At 51.3% G+C, this 16,532-nt stretch overlaps 1 protein-coding gene across 4 annotated transcripts in view; it reads right to left on the bottom strand.

The window, feature by feature from the left end:
• Positions 1-222: 222 nt before the first annotated feature.
• The window catches only part of Brpf3 (bromodomain and PHD finger containing 3), a 36,021-nt gene continuing 19,711 nt past the window's right edge, over positions 223-16,532 (bottom strand). For 3 of the 4 annotated variants that reach the window (XM_055607073.1, XM_055607074.1, XM_055607075.1), the window contains exons 9-13: positions 14,507-14,600; positions 9,895-9,992; positions 6,872-6,969; positions 2,991-3,145; positions 223-2,335 (exon numbers count right to left, since the gene is read on the bottom strand). In XM_055607073.1, the coding sequence (XP_055463048.1) occupies positions 2,152-2,335; positions 2,991-3,145; positions 6,872-6,969; positions 9,895-9,992; positions 14,507-14,600 (629 nt within the window). In that variant the 3' untranslated portion in view covers positions 223-2,151. The remainder of the gene's footprint in view (positions 2,336-2,990; positions 3,146-6,871; positions 6,970-9,894; positions 9,993-14,506; positions 14,601-16,532) is intronic. The other variant, XM_055607076.1, reaches the window with a different exon arrangement.

Genomic DNA, 16,532 nt, shown 5'->3' on the forward strand with positions numbered 1-16,532 from the left:
GCCGCCTCTCCAGCATAGCTCACAAAGGACCTTGGCCAGGAGGTGCAGCTGAGGCGTGGCAACCTGACAAGACTCTCTTCAGTCCCAGTCTGAGCTGTTCTCACGCCCATCCATGAGATCCAAAGGACAGGCAAGTCCATTCTTGGTGACTCTGCCTTCGGAGAATCGGGTGGAGTTAGGACAGGAGGGCCCACCCAAGACACCAAATACAGCACAGCAAACCACTGCCCATTAGAACATTTATTTCTCAGAGAGAAAATATGACGTCATATTATAGTAGGTAAAATTAATTCTCGTATTCTTTACAGGCATAGACTTTTCTGTTTATTACCTCTCTTATAACCATCTGTTATAAACAATTCTAGAAGGCAAATAAAGTCACTTTCTACAATAAATAGAGCATCGTGTGCTTCACAGCAGACGCGACAGAGACATGAGGCCCCATGCCACAGCAGGATCTGAGCCGCATCCTGTTCTAAAAGAGCAGTTTTTAAAACGAGACTCAGAGAGAGTGGAAGATTCAGAGACTGAAAAAGACAGAGAAGGTAAAGTGTTGGGGAAGGAAATAGAGGGGGAGAAAGCCCCGAGATCTTACAACACAGGTTTCGACGAGGGTCACGGAGTCCAACTACCTGGGGAGAGGGGGACGCAACGGCTCCTTTAACCAGATGGCGCTGCACGGCTGCACATGGAGGGTTCCGGTAATGGAGGGCACAGGCCTGAAGAACTCACGAAGGTATCTTACAGCTATGTACACCACGTCCCGCCCCAGCTGTCGCGGCGCTGTGTCCTGGACAGAATCCCGCCCTCTCTGTGAGCTGTATTGGTTCCCTTTCAAATGCTGGCTCATGTCCCAAATGTGTAAGAAGTTGGTGTTTGGTTGGTTGTATTTTAAAAAGTTTGAGTATGTAAAAATGGCAGTGATCTCCCCAGGGACTTTGTTTTGCCCAAAATTCCCCTATGAAAAAATGTAAAACAATTAAAAATGACATCAAGGTAGAAACCAAATGGCAATCAGCGGTCTGCAAACCCGCCTGCGGCTTTGGTGCTTAAGAAGTGAAAAGAAAGGTCAAGAGCAGAAGCCTCTGAAGGGTGCGTCAGTTTGTCAGTCAGCATTCCTCATTCACAGTTTTTCTTCCTTCCTTTTGGAGGTGAGGGGAGAAGGTTGAGGAGGTAAAGATGGGGAAGAGGCTGAAGACAGGGTATGAGGAAAAGGCTGTGCCCCCTGCTCTGGGAGGCAGGAGCCAGAGGGCAGTGCCATGCCGCCTGCGGTGATGTGATGCAGCAAGGATTCAGGCTGCAGCCGGAAGATAAGAGCCCAGGAGACAGGGGGAGCAGCACGCCAGCTGAAGGGCACATGCCAGCTTCAGAATCCATTCAGCCATGTGTGTGGACAGGGCCCACCCTCAGCACTCCTCATGGCAAGACGAAGGGCAGGAAGCCCACTCCATCCACAGGGCACGTGTGTGCAGCTGGACCCGGTGTGGACTTCCGTGGCTGTGGGGAAGGGTCCTCACAAGTGGGATAGCTTCTACCTGAACTCACGTACCTGGCAGACACCTATCTACTATAGCAGCTGGCCAGGACGGAAATGGGGCATCAAAGAAAAAGATCAATTTGGTGATGTTGCTGTCAGTTTGGCACAAGGGAGAAAGCAGAGAAATGTGGGAAGGAGAGTCTGGGCTGGGCGAGGGAGAGGAGGCAAGGAGGTGCGAGAATGAGTGATGTGGGGGGGAAGGGGAGCTCAGTGGGTTCCCGAGGGACCCTGGCACATCTCTGGGATCAGTGTCAGAACCTTGCCTGCCCTGAGGTATGGTTAGCTGGGAGAGGCATGGAGGGAGCCAGCTGGCCCCAGAAAGCCAGATTAGGCCCTCTTGCCTTGTGGGCCAGGTCCACCTCCCTGGCTGGCCAAGACTCTCAGCTGTTTCTACTTCTAAGTGGTTCTTCAGTGGAGTATCCCCAGGGACCTCGGGTGGGAGTTTTTGGCACACAGCGGCCCTCCAGGGGAACCACATGATTGGTCAATTTTGGGCCTTGCCCTTGGAGACCCAGTTTAGTCAGGGCCTGCCATGAGAAAGAAGCTGCCAGCTATACACTTGGCAGGGCAGAAGAGAGGTGAAGAAGGCAGACCTGAGCAGGCCCAGTCCACTCTTACAGGTAGCTAGAAGTGACGAAGGAGTGGGTTCCACGCACGCGGCTCAGATGCATCATCGCACGGTCATAGGCCACCTGCACTGACTTCCGGATGCTGGTCTTTCGGCCTTCTAGCATCTTGAGCTTGTCCACAGTATCCTCCACTCCCAGGGGCAGGACTTTGTCCCTTGGAAGCCACTGCCTGAAATGCAAGCACAGCTGAGATGCAGCTGCAGCAGACCTACAGCGGCTCCTCTGGACTCGGCTACCAGGTCAAGGAAGGTCAAGGGCAGGCAAGAGTGGAGAGGCCGTCTTCATGCAGCGGGCAGGTACAGTAGCCTGCAGGCTGGGCCCCTCCTGTGGACATTTCTGTTACCTGCAATTCTACCTCATTTCTACACAGAGATAAGGTGACAGCGCTCTATTAGTCACCGGCCACCAAGCCCCTCATGAAGGAGGCCAGATTCCCCCTCAGGACTGAGACATACCTTTCCCCAGCTGCTGGAGTGCTTTCAGCCAAGTCTCGCTCCAGTAAGTAGCTACATGGGAGCTGCCTACCCAAGGTCCCACCCATCCAAGAACTGGTGACATTTAGTGACTGCTGGCTTAAGAGAGCAGAGACCCCTGAAGTGTGCCGCGCATGCACCGGCCCCTGCGCCCCAGGCTGCTGCCCTTACCCTGTGGCTTTCTGGGCTATCTGATGGCACGCTCGTCTTGAGCTCCCCAAAGAGGCCCATTCCCCCCTTGCTCTAAGCACTGTCAGCTAGTGTCACACGCAGCGAGGGCCGGCTGAAGCCTCCCCAGGCGGGGTGGAGCCTGCACCCTGGCACGGGGCCTGCAGCAGCTGTGTCACGTACCAGGTTCGTTTGTTGTCAAAGAAGAGGACAAGGAAGAGCTTCTCTCCAGCCTCTGCCTGCTTCTGCTCGCCCAGCTTCAACACGTCCAGTGGAGGGACAGGAATGGGGACACCATTGTGCAGAAGGCCCTCCCGGGGCATCTTGGGATCTATGATCTGGAGGCAGAGAAGGAGATGGGCACTGAGCAGGGGAGGGTGGGAGAGCCACGGAACCAGCCATCAAGGTACCGGACACAAGGGTTCAGCACTGCACATAACCAGCAAAGGGGCACGGTCATGGATCCTCAGCACCCCAAAATAGAAATCTTGACTTTACTCCCCAAGTCCGCTGTCCTACCCTTTCCCCAGCCTCGTTCAATCAATCCTTTGGATGAGAGAACTTGATCTTAGAGTAAGCAGGACTGAGCAGGTGATTCCAATTATCTAAGCCAAAAAAGCAAACTCTTTCCTCTTCACAGGGTCTGTTAGAAAGGACTACAGGCTGCTTCCCTCTCCGTTTCTCTTCGCCACCTCTGCAATTCACCCCTGTGCTCGGGCCCCTCCACGGAGCACCTGGGATGTGGCCATGAAGGAAGCTCAGCCAGGCAACAAGGGCAACACCTTCGGGCCTGTCTAACAGCTGCTGGCTACCCGCCACCTTCCCAAGAGGCACGGGGCCAGATACCTCTGTGGTGTGGCTGGAGAGAAGACAAAAGGACAGCTAAAAGGGTCATGGTTTGAAGGGAAAAACCAAAGCCACCAGAGGAACTCATCTCTGGCAGGGCAGGAGCCCCGTCTTACTCTGAGCAGGGGTAGCAACAACAGCGCAGCAGCTCTCCAAGTCTGGGGAGCACTTTCTGTCCCCAGAGCTCCTAACTACCCACACACCACCTCACTCCCGTCTCCTGTGGAGGCAGGAAGTCCGCTGACAGCTGTCAGCACACAGAGGGAAACACCAGCACAGGAAGATGGGAGCTGTGGAAACTATGGCTGAGACAGAAACCAGATACTCGCAAAGGCTGGAGCCTCCACCCCGGCTGGCTCGTAATTTCTGTGCACAGAGGCCAGAGAGACTTGGACCCTGACAGAGGAAGCAGCCTTCTCCAGAGACAGAGTGATCTTCATTCCCATGTCCTGTCCCAGGGGACCTCCTCTCACAAGCCAGCGGCCCCACGTCCCTCCAAGACAAGCAGCTGAGAGAAGAGTTGCTCTGGGTAAGAGTGTAAGCTCAGCTGTGAGAGCACTTGCTGCTGTTCCACAAGAGTTCTGCTCCTGCTAGCCACAGGGGCTCACAACCATGTGTAACTCAAGTTCCAGAAGAACCTGACACTTTCTGACCTCCTCAGGCACCACACACACACACGTGGTGCATATACATACATACATACATGGAAGCAAAATACTCATATACACATGATTAAATAAATAAATAAGTCGAAATTTTTTTTTTTTTTTTAAAGACTCTGAGCAAGAACGACTTCTAGCCCAGCTATGTAGTGGTCAAAACTGTCTCCCAGCCTGTCACTCTTCCTGGGACTGAAGCTGGAGATGTGATGAGAACAGAAACAGTCCTGTGTTTCCTCAACTACTAAAGAGACAGTGGGGCTCCACTGGTGTCTCCACCTGCCCGTGCTGGTGGTCCAGAACAGACAGTGAGGACCCTCGAGGGCACGAACAAGGAGGAGTCTGATCTGAGGACAGCTCTCACAGCCTAGAATGACGGTGGTCCGTTCAAAACTCAATGGACACAATGCAGGTTCACAGAGCACGGATTACAGAGGTCACGGGAAGGCCTGAAGTAACACACAGGAAACGAGTGCGCACACCTCACAACTGCGGTACATGGACAGCAAGAAAGGGAACCACACCTGTAGAAAGGGGTGCGCACTGCTCTTTTTTATTGTCCCCCCTTCTGTTTAACCAAAACTCCTGTAATGTTACTTTTCCAAAAGCAAAACAAAACACACAATAACCCCCCTCCCCAGTTTGTTTTTAAAAGATTAAAATACAGTCTAACATGCAGACTCTACACACACAGGAAGGGGCTGCAAGGCAGGTCCCAAAATACAAACACAGGTTGTGTTCAGGTGGTGACTGAATTTCTTCTTCGGTTTGTTTGTTTGTTTCTATTTTTTGAGGCAGGGTCTCACTGTGTAGCCCTAGCCGGCCTGGAGCTATGCAGACCAGGCTGGCCGCAGACACAGTGAGCTCCACCTGCCAAAGCTGAGATCCACAGCAGATGCCGCCATGTCCCAGGGTTTTGTTTGTTTATACTTTAAATATTAATTTTGGACTGTGTCTCTTACATTGTAAGGTTTAAAAACAAACAAACAAAAACAATAAAAAAGGCACTCCAAACCTGTGAGCGTTACCACTTCCTTAATGACTAAGCTGGGTCTTTTTTTGTTTTTGTTTTTCAAGACAGGGTTTCTCTGTGTAGCCTTAGCTGTCCTGGACTTGCTTTGCAGACCAGGCTGGCCTTGAACTCAAGAGATCTGGCTGCCTCTGCCTTCCTTTAGGCGTGCATCACCACGTCTGGCTCTGTGGTCTCATTTTTACAGGGCTCCTAGTTTTGTGTCTCCAGCTACTGGATCAGTGTGAATATTCCACATCTGCCATAGCTAAAGAGGAGACTAGGTAGGCAAATGAGCTGCAGGAAGTGGTTTGACTTCACTGCTACAGGATTTCCTCATCACAAACAGGACCAGAGGTTCCTGCTTCTTTATCTTGGGGGCTGCTGTCCACTCAAGAGTCACAGAGAGGCAGGAGAGGAAAAGCCCAGAGCTGTGCATGTGAGAGGCCGCTGGATGGTTCCCATGGGCGCTACGGACCCTAAGCAACGCCTGAGAAAACACTGATGCCTTGGCCCAGCCTCTGGAAGGATTATTTGGTGTTCTAGGGTGGAGCAGACTTTACATATCTTTTAAAATCTCCCTAGATGATTCTCACAAGACCCGAAGGTTTCCAGCTGGTGCTGTCTTTCAGAGTCTGTGGCCACTTCCTCCCCACCTGAGAAGGTTTTAGGAGACCACAGTCTACAGGTGTGAGTATAAACCAGAACCAACCTCCAGGAAATCTGGCAACTTGTGCCAGAGTTCTGGATAGATGTTGTCTCTAGTGGGCATACCTAAAAAATAACCACACCAGGACAAACCTAAGATGTTCACTGACAACTGCTTACCACAGTGAAAAAGTCGGTCTAAACAGGGAACTAGGGAATGGTCACAACATGGTACATGACAGCAACTGAAAGATGATGTCATCATTAAAAATGAGAGGATGAAAGTCTGTCATCATGTGAGATGGACATGTTCGTGGTATGCTATGAAGAAAGGATAAAAGTGGTATGGCCTCATATGCATAGGCTAATGCATGGGAAAGGGGCTGAATGCAGTCCTGAGAGGACAGGACTCGGGAAGATTTTGAATGCAGTGGCTCAAAACAAAGGCTTTACATCACATCTGAGCCCTGGAATCAAATCCCTGCCGTTTATTGGCTAGCTGACAGTGGCTAACAGAACCTGCTCTCTTCCCTACAACACAAGATTCTGTCCCTGGAATTTCAAGGACTTAGTATGGCAGCTGCTTGACAACACCTCAGCATTATCAGCAGTGTTTGAAAACTACACTAAGCAGTGTTCCTACACAGAAGCAAATGAGCAACGCTACAAAAGCCCTAAGACCCTGGCCCCTGAATACCTGAAGCCTTTTGTGTGTATGTATGGGGGGGGGGGGGTCTGCTGGTTTGCCCCAGGAAAGCTAGAGTAAAGCCCCATCCCCTCTGCAACTAAAGGCACCTGACTCCCACCACACTCATCCAATCAGATACTCCCCCAAGGCAAGGCAGGGGCCAGAACCGCCAGGGGGAGAGGGAACAGGAGGGTGTTGTCTGGGGCAGACTCACCAAGGCAGGGTAGGAGGGGTAGCCTCGGCACTTGGCCCACACCAGCTCCAAGGGCTCCAGGTCTCCGCGGTCTTCAAAGGGCATCAGGAGGCTTCTGCCTGGGGGTGGGGGAGGGGAGGAGACAGTGCCCAAAGGAGACTTGGCATGGTGCCCCAAAGCCCTGCCTGTGGATCCCATGTGACTGGGGAAGCCCAGCATTGAGTCTGCAACACCCCTCCACCCTTCCTTTTCTTGCCCTTTCCTTAGGAATTCTAAGGCTGGGTCAGGGGTCAGCAAAGTAGTCCTAGAAAGGGCCAAAGAGTAAATATTTCATCCTTTCAGGAGCCTCATGGTCTCTGCAGCTGTAGTATGGAAATAGCCATAGTCTAAACAACTGAGTCTATCTCCTCCACAATAAAACGTGTTTCTGACACTGAAATTTAACTTTCACACAATTTTCACGGTATCAAATACCATCGTTTTTATAGTTTAAAATGTAAAACCATTCTTAGCTCATGAGCCACATAAAACAGACAGCAGGCCATAGTGCACCAACCTCTGACCCTGAATTCTGGGGGCAGCTTCTGCGGGAAAACATAATGGCTTCATGTCCACAGCCCCTGAGGGAGAAGGGCCATACCCCAGCTTGAGCAGACCAAGCACGGTCCGAAGCGAGTGGGGAGCCCTTCCCATGGCGGCATCACAGGAGACAAAGGCCAAGAATAAAGTCTCAACAGAACCACGCACTAAACATTTTCCCGGCCAGACCACAGGTGGTCCTCCAGAGCACTTGGCAGCACCACAATCCAGCAAAGCCAAGCAGGTTGGCAGGTCTTTGGTGACGCTGGGTATCCGGCTCAGGACAGGGCTGCACCTCCTCAGCCTCACCCCACAGGAACTGCTTTCCTTCCCCACACCGGCCAACTGTGAACGGGGCGACCCTTCACCCGGCTAAGGAAAAGGGCTCAAATCTCAGAGCAGAGATGTGTAATTCTTAATCACGATGAAAGAGAGGTGCTGTTTCGACCCGTGAGTGAAGAACACTAGTGAAGAACAGATAAAAGCCAGCATCAAGGCAGGTGCGCAGAAACCAGTGGGGCCACGCGCTGGTGAAACCACAGACTAGTCCAGTCCTTCTGGAATGCAATTCCATTCAAGATCCCAGGAGCATTAAAAGAAATGTTTGAGCCATCTGCTCCAGTAAACTTCTTTGGCAATTTATTTTAAGAAAGGTAATAAAAGGACTTGTGTAAAAAATGTGCATTTATCATATTGTTTGCGCTAAAAGCTGGAGTTAACCCAATAGGCACCAGAACACTCAAGTCAGTCACAAAGCATTGCTTGTTAGACGGTTCCAGCATACAGAGCACAGGAAAATCGTGAGCCAACAGGAAAAAAATATCCGAGCAAAAGCTGGTGAGTACAAAAGTGTGTGTATCAGATCTGCACTTGCTGAAATGTGCCTGAAAGAAACAGAAGCAACACAGAAACGGAGACAGCTGTGTTCAGATGGTGAAGCTACTGGAGTGCAATTCTTTCTACATATCCTTCGGCATCGTTTTTAGTATGTCAGCTTAGAAAGGAAGAAAAAAGTCACCACCAGAAGCACAAAGTGTGTCAGCTCCACTTCCCGGCTTCAAGCTTAGACATACAAATTCATGTGGACACGAGACCTGTGGTCTGGGTGCAGACAGTCACAAGCACGCAACTCAAAGGCGTGCCAATAGACACTGACACCAGCAAAGGGAATGGCACTGAGGCAGAGGGAAGCAGCTGGACCAGGAGGAGAACCCTGGGCGCTATCAGAGCGCACGTGACAGACAGCCCTGAGCTGAGGTAAGCCGCCGCTCTGGACCTACTCCATCTGGAAACCACCCCAGGCCTCCCGTTGCTCCTGCTTTGCCCTCATTTCACTACTAAACAGACACGATCTACAAAGCCAGGGTGATTAGTGACACACTATTACTGATGACCCTTAGCACAGTAAGGTAACATCAAACAGAACTATGGACACACCCTTCCTCCGACCTAACAGTCCAAGGCTGGAATGACCTATGCAGAGAGTTGCTCAATGCAGCACTGACCATGCAGACACGCTCGCTCAGCGCCTATCTTTGGAGCTTAGTTGAGTCCTCCCATGCAATGGGCCCCTGGGCAGCCGAGAGAAAGTACAAGATTCCAGGGTGTAACTATGCACTAGGAGGAAGGAATGGTGAGCCCTCTCCACGTCTCTCTCTCTCTCTCTCTCTCTCACACACACACACACACAAACACACACACACACACACACACACACACACACACACACACACACACGTTTCAGCTTGGAGACACATTAAGTAGCTCTGAAAAAAAAAAAAAAAAAAAACAACAACAACAACAAAAAAGCTAGCAGCTGATATTCCGGAGGGAAATGCTGGCTTTCAGGAGAGCCGCCGGGGTTCTGCTACCATGCGCATGTGTTAACTAGTCCAATCATGCTGGCTACTTTTTTGTTTTGCTTTGGTTTTTGTCAACTTAGACACAAGCCAGGGTCATCTGGGAAGAGAGAATTTCGACTGAGAAAATGCCTCTACCACACCAGCCTGTGGGCAAGTCTGTGGGTGTTTAATTGAGGACTGATGGGGAAGGACACAGCCCATTGTGGACGGTGGCACCCCGGGCTGGCTGGTGGTCCTGGGTTCTGTAAGAAAGCAGGGCAACCACGGGAGCAAGCCAGTGAGCAGTGCTCCTCCACAGCCTCTGCTCCAGCTCCTGCCCTGACCTCCCTTCATAATGCACTAAGTTGTAAAATAAAGAACCCCCCTGCCCCTCAAGTTGCTTTTGTCATGATCATTACCAAGGCAACATAAACTCAAAATACAACACAAACTGGAGATAGTTAAAGGACAAAGACAAAAACAAAAACCAAGTGTCACTGGCCCGAGGGTGAAGGCCACATCTGTAGCCAGTGTCTGTGGGTGTGAGTCCCTGCAAGCAGCAGCTCGGATAGCTTGCTCCTCAGAACATTCGTTTCCCCGGCTTTGCCTCAGTAGTCTCCTCACCTGAGCCACTGTGGTCAGAGTCTCCGTTCACACCTTCCAGGAAGGGCACTCGAGACAGGGCCGGCTTCCCACGGCTGCGCTTGGGAGGCGTCAGGCCACTGCACAGAGCAGAGAGGTGAAATGAGCAGTTTTCACTGGAACAAACCTACTACTCTTTCCCAGGTCTAACAGCGTGGAGCTCCGAAAGCACAAAGGCCTCTAAAGGCCCATGGTAACGCTGGGCACCTGTGGGCTGCGATGCCCACCAGAAGCCATACTTGTGGAGGGACTGCTCCCCTATGAAGGGAAGCGTTTCAGAGGAAAGACCAGGGGGCTGGGCATGGGTTACACACCTGCGATCACAGATCTCTGTGAGTTCTAGGCCAGCCTGGTCTACACCATGAGACCCTGTCTCAAAAGCTGCAAACCACAAGAACAACACTAACACAAAGGGAAGGACTATACCCCAGTCTCACCTCAGCCTCCCATAGGATAGTCCAGCCACTAGGAGGCCTATCGCCTCTGTCCAAATTTGCATTCTCTGCACATGTCTTGAGAAACCAATTTTATTTCTGAGGTACAAAAATTTGCCTCTTTTCCAAATGTTCTATAATAGGCACATCTTCTTTCCAGAATTAGCAAAGGCATTTTCAAATTGGAAAAAGAAATCCACTTCTCACTTCCAAACAGTTTGTGTGAGAAGTTTTTCTTGAATAGTGATGGCTTTTTTTCCCCACCCAACTAAAAAAATGAGACCAAGTTCTTTCTTTGAACGACGCTACTGCAATGAGGTAAAACCCGGTGGGTAAGATGGGTTAGTGGGTAAAGGCACTTGATGCCAAGCCTGCCTTACATCTCTAGACTCACACGGCAGAAGCAGTAACTCCAGTAACTCCTCCAAGTTGTCCTCTGACCTCCACAAACGAGGTGGCACACATGAACACACACGCACACACATACACAAATGCAGTCAAATTAAGAAAGAAGTGCTGAGGATGGGGCACAGGCCTTTAATCCCAGCATTTGGAAAGCAGAGGCACATGCATGCAGATCTCTATGAGTTCGAGGTCAGCATGGTGTACAGAGCAAGATCCAGGTCACACCCATGGATATATTCTGAGCCCTTGTCTCAAAAAAGAAAGGAAAGGTAAACTATATACTTGTCAAAGACAAGAAGTGATAACCAAAGCTGAACGGAGGCCACTAAGACACTGGCATTTTAAAATAGCTCCTCGTGCAATTTTAATGTACACGCTAGAGCGGAGGGCTTCAGGGGAAGAAGCCTGTGGCTGGAAACCCACCCATCAAACTTTAAACAGCATTACTGCTGCCAGACATGGTGGCACTCATTTTTAATCTCAGCACTCAGGAGGCGGAGGCAGGTGGGTCCCTGATTTTTGAGGCCAGACAACCTACACAGAGAGTTCCAAACCAGCTGAGGTATAGAGTAAGACTGTCTCAAAAATAAATAAAAATATTGCCTGTCTACAACTTTTCAATCAGAAAAAGTAGTTAAAAGATGAGTCAAATTTTTACAGAAAAGCCAAACTTCTTAGAAAAACGAAGCAAGAGCTGGGAGTGGCTAGAGTACAGGACTCGGTTTCACTGAGTCAGAGCTGAACTTATGCTAAAACTCAGTGTAGCCAAAACCATGACTCACACTTCCCCGGTGAAGGCAGCTGGCTGGCACCTGTTTGGGAAACAACAGCAGAAAGCCCCTACAGAGGACCCAGTCGCTCACCCTACAGAACCTGCCCCCGGGCCTGAGGCTGACTTCTGTGCAACGGAAGATGCCAGTGACCTCGCTAGGGAGCCTCTCAGCTCATACCCGAACCTGGAGACATCTTTGCACACAGCAGGAAAGAGCAGGGCGAGGCCAGAGTGAAGAGCAAAGGCACTGTCTCCCTCACTCCTAAGACCCTGAGCAGTGTTGGCCTTCGTGGTGCTGTGGAAACCCCACAAGGTCACATGCCCTCTGTGGATGGCTTCATGCCATTAGTCTAAAGCGTCGCAGACTGCAACTGTTCTAAGACAGAGCGCCGGCACCCAGGAGAGGCCCGGGAGCGGGGCTGCAGCCGGACAAGCGCTGTGTGGCTCTGAGGAGGTAGGTGGCTGCCTCGGAGGCTTTCTTACAACACTCCCCAGAGACCCAGGCTAGCACAGGGCAGCCTGCCTGCCGTCCATACGGACAATTCCCATCCATCTCGGCTACAAGATCAACTGTGGGAACAGAGAGGCACCTAACAAGTGACTCACACCACAGGTGTGCCATATTGGCAGTTGGGGAATGACCCACAGGGTGGTGCCTCGGGGAGTGGAGGCCATGAATGTCTTCCTAGCACTGGGAAGGGGGGAGGTCAGGAGTCCATCGGCCAGTCTCAGTCACAGTCGGGGGTGCATGTGTGTCACGAAGTGCAACACTGAATGGAGAAGCCCCACCGTGAAGCAAATGTAAAAGAGGGGGCGGGAGATGGGTTAGTGATCAGTGCATCCTTTAATCCCAGCACTCGGGAGGCAGTATGTCTGTGAGTTCAAGGCCAGCCTGGTCTATACAGTGAGTTCTAGGACAGAAGGGCTAAGCTGAAAGACTCTGTTCTTAAAACAACAAAAAGACAGCATGGCTTCAGTCTAACAGCTAAGCACTTCCTTCATATTCTTCCTAGAAGACTGGAGAGGAGGGAGTGGGCTGAGAGGGAAAAAGAGAGAACACTGACACCAGAACCCTTGGCTCTCCCATTTTACTTTTAAAAGGCTTTTAAACATGTGCGTGTGCAGCTGTGGAGGTGCTGGCACGCACCAGTGCATGTGGAGGTCAGAGGGCAGCCTGTGCAGCCGGCTCTCTCCTTCCACCGTGTGATCCTGGGGACTGAACCTGCTAGGGCTGAATTCTCATTTTAAGCTCCGCAAAGCAGACTGAAAGAGGAATTAGCTATCCAGGGCACTGCTCCTCTATCAAGCGGAAGCCCGGGGACAGCAAAAAGTGGCAGCTGCCCGGGGTTCTTCACTACGGCAAGCATCATCTGAGCCAGCTAGCTCGGCCTGTTTCTTGTGACTCACAGATGGGAAGCATGCCCTTCAGTGAGGAAAACAGTACCCTTTCCAAGTCAGCCATGGGCTGGAAGGGACAGATGGCTGACCTCACTCTTACCCCAACTGGAGTAAACTGACCTTCCAGGCTTACACATTTGCTTAGCTCTAGTGGATTTTTGTTTTGCTTTTTAGCAGGGCAGTGCTATGTAGCCTTGGCTAGTCTTGAGTTCATGATTCTCCTATCTCAGTCACCTAAGTGTTGTGGTCACAGGTGTGGGCCACTGTGCCTGGCTTAAGGAACTATCTTCGTAGAAAGCCAGGAACTCCAACCTGAGAGCAAGCCATTGCTCTCAAGGAGCATTTTCTACCATTTTGAAACCTGTCTTTTCTAGCCCTGCTAAACTCTCTATCTCCATCGCTCTGTGTCTCTGGGGGCTTTGACAGGCGGAGAGGGCACTACGGCGATCTTGAGATTTCACGGGGAGGAAAAGCTCAAAGGAACTGAAGCAGGAAGCCAGCACAGGGCCACAGGCGGTCCACAGGCTCCACCTGGAAGCTCAGCGGGTATGCAAATCTCCAAGCACACACCAGAGAGGACTGCTCCGGAAGCCTTTCGGTGCTTTTCTAAACCAAGGACCGTCTCAGCAGTCACCTCCACTGTGCCACCAGGGTCCTCTCATGTGAGAACCCCTCTCTATCCAGTCTGGAAGAACACAGGGCAAAATGAGCTCAGGAAACTCTTAGACTTGGGAGAAATGAAGGTTCTGGTCTCAGAAATCTTCCCTTCAGGTTAGAGAAAAACAGAAGGCCCATTCCTTCTCAACAATGACAGTCAACCTAGAGCCTCTGAAAAAAAAAAGGCCTTTGAAATTTCACATTTGCTCTTCTCTCACTCCTAATACAACATCTCTAGAGAAGCTCCTGCTCTGGTGTCACTGATGCATGCCTGGGACGAAGGGGTGCAAGGGTTGAGAGTTGGAGGCTAGCTTGAACTACTCGGTTACATTCCTCTTCCAAAGAACCAAGGGCTAAATCCAGACATGGTGGTATATGCCTGTAATCTCAGCACCCATGAGACCCAGGCAGTAAAAACGCTTTGAAGTCCTGTCCAGCCAGACCTACACAGCAAGATGCTGTATCAAGGATTGAAACAAAACCAAAAAAGGTTTGGGTTGTAACTTACTGGCAGAGCACTTGCCTAGCACGTGCGAGGCCCAGGGCTCAATCCGAAGCACCACGGAACTGAAGCCAAAACAAACCAAAGAGACCAATCCTATGACACCCTAAGAGGCTTTCATCAAAGCCATGCCTGCAACAAGCTAGGTTATCCACATGAGCACGTACTGCGGCATGTCTCGAATAGTAACTCCACTGGACAACAAGAGACTGAGCCCCACACACTCATCAACACCACTCTTCCATTAGAACACACCTCAGATTCAAGGGCCAACACGTTTCCGTCAGGGCTCCCAGCGTTAGACTGGAGCCTGAAGAAGGAGCAGTGCTGAGAACAAAATAGGAAGGGAAGCCCAACCTGCCACTGAATGGAGAATGAGGAAGAGGAGGTCTCGAGGCTGCCGGGCTTTGGGGTACACATCCTTACCTGCCAGCTTCAAACGCCAGAGCTCCACTGAGACCCAAACTACATTCCGAGTCAGACCCGCTCTCGGTGTGTTTTCCAAAGCCGTTAGTCATGCCTGCCAAGGACACACAGAGTGAGCCCCGAGTGCAGAACCTCCCTTCCCTGACACGCCTCAGTGCAGGAACCCGCCTCAGGGGACTCGGTGGGTGGCTGGCTGCTCCTGCCCTGTAAGAAGAGCATCTTAGGTGGCAGAGGGCCCTCACAGAGAATGTTAGCCAATGAGCAGACTGTGTTTTCTCACTCCCCTTCCCCCCTCAAGAGATGAAGTCAGCACACACCTGAACACTGAGGAAAAGTGTTAAGACTTTTCCACTGAGGCAGGCTCACAAGTCCCTGGATCAGCTCTAATCTCAAACCTCAGTTATCATGGAATTCTCCTGCCCCTCCAGGAGCCGCCAGCCTTACCTCTTCTGATAAACACCCACAAGCCCTCCCCTCCCGGCTGGCAACGGTAGCTTCCTTCAGAGAAGATGGCGGGAGGAGCTGGGACAGGAGGGCTCAGTGTCAACCACACCCAGAGATATCACAAAGAGCTACTGAGTTGAAGGGACAGACTTTTGGACTAGCGCAGGCCAGCAGAGTGGAGCACTAGAACCCCGGCTCCAGACTGGGCTAAGGAATATTGGCTCCTCCTCTTGTGAAGTAGAGGAAGCTGTCTGCTAAGAACCCTTTCACAGCAAGCAGCCTTGAATAGAGAGGGCTGCTTCATCCTCCTAGGATCGCCTTGCGGAGAAGGCTTCCTTTTCTGTCTGCTGATTTTCTAACTCCAAAGTCCTACAACTCTGACCACTGAACCAAGCCTAAGGGTGGACCAGACTGCTGAGAGCTGTCACAGATGCCTTGGCTAGAAAACTGTGAGGCCAGCCACACTTGAGAGCGGGTGCCTGAGCCAGGATGCCTCTGTGCCTTGCCTGCAAAGGATGAATGCCTGCTTTCTGAGAAAGAAGGTGCTACCGAGTGCTACGCAGTGGCGACTAGGAAAGGAACACTGTTGTGGTACCCCAAGCAACAGGCCCAGACTGAGGGGCCTGATGTCCCCACCAGCAAAGGTTCTCACTTTTAGTGCACTGTTCCCCAGCTAAATGGGGAGATTGTTCCATGTAATGTACTCCAGCCTCGGCCCTGTACGTGGGAATCACCAGCTCCACACTGTGAAAAGGAAACAGGCTCTGAGAGGGTGCTTCCCTCCAGGCCACAGTCAGGGCCTGAACTCAGCTGCGCTTCAGCTCAAGTTCTTGTTTTAACATCCTAAATGGCTACCCTACTACAGAGAAGCATGGCTGATGGGAAGAGAAGGCAGCACTGGAGAAAAAGAAAGCACTGGACACATAATTCAAAGATACGGCACAAAGGATAAATAACAGAGGAGCAGTGAGGCGCAGCCTTCCTACCCGACCAGGACCAAACTTGCCTGCCTGGCATTTCAGGTTCTTGAGGCTGCAGTAAAAACCCACTAAAGCATCCTTGAGAGAGTATCTTCTTCCTGTGCTCTCATGTTCTGAAGGGCCTGGGCCCCTAATACTAGCTACCCCTTTCCAGCTGCCCTCACCTTCAACACAAGCCTTCCCAACTCCAGGTCAAGCTCCCCAGATGGCTCTGCAGGGTCACCCCCACCTGACCCCACAGCAGGCTCTGTGGTCTCAGTAACTTGGAGGAGCACTCTTTCTACTGCACTAGAACCGCCTTATTGCCCTCTCCCCACTGGAGACCACCATGCAGTCAGGACTCCAGTGACCTACTCTGTGGCCTCCTCTTCCTTGCTGCTGTGGACATTTAAGTGTGTGCCCACCTCCAAAATCTTTGCTCATCTTTGCTTTTAGAATATCCTTCCCCTAGATACAAAAATAGCTCATGCCTCCAGCTCCTTCAGATGTCCCCTTCCTTGGCTATTCTGTCCCATGCTATCCAGGACTCTCTATGCCCTCTTTGCTCATGGTTTGGTGTGTGTGTGTGTGTGTGTGTGTGTGTGTGTGTGTGTGTGTGTGTG

This window comes from Psammomys obesus, unplaced genomic scaffold (assembly GCF_907164565.1).
Source record: "Psammomys obesus unplaced genomic scaffold, mPsaObe1.curated_primary_1811, whole genome shotgun sequence".
NCBI classification, from domain to species: Eukaryota; Metazoa; Chordata; class Mammalia; order Rodentia; family Muridae; genus Psammomys; species Psammomys obesus.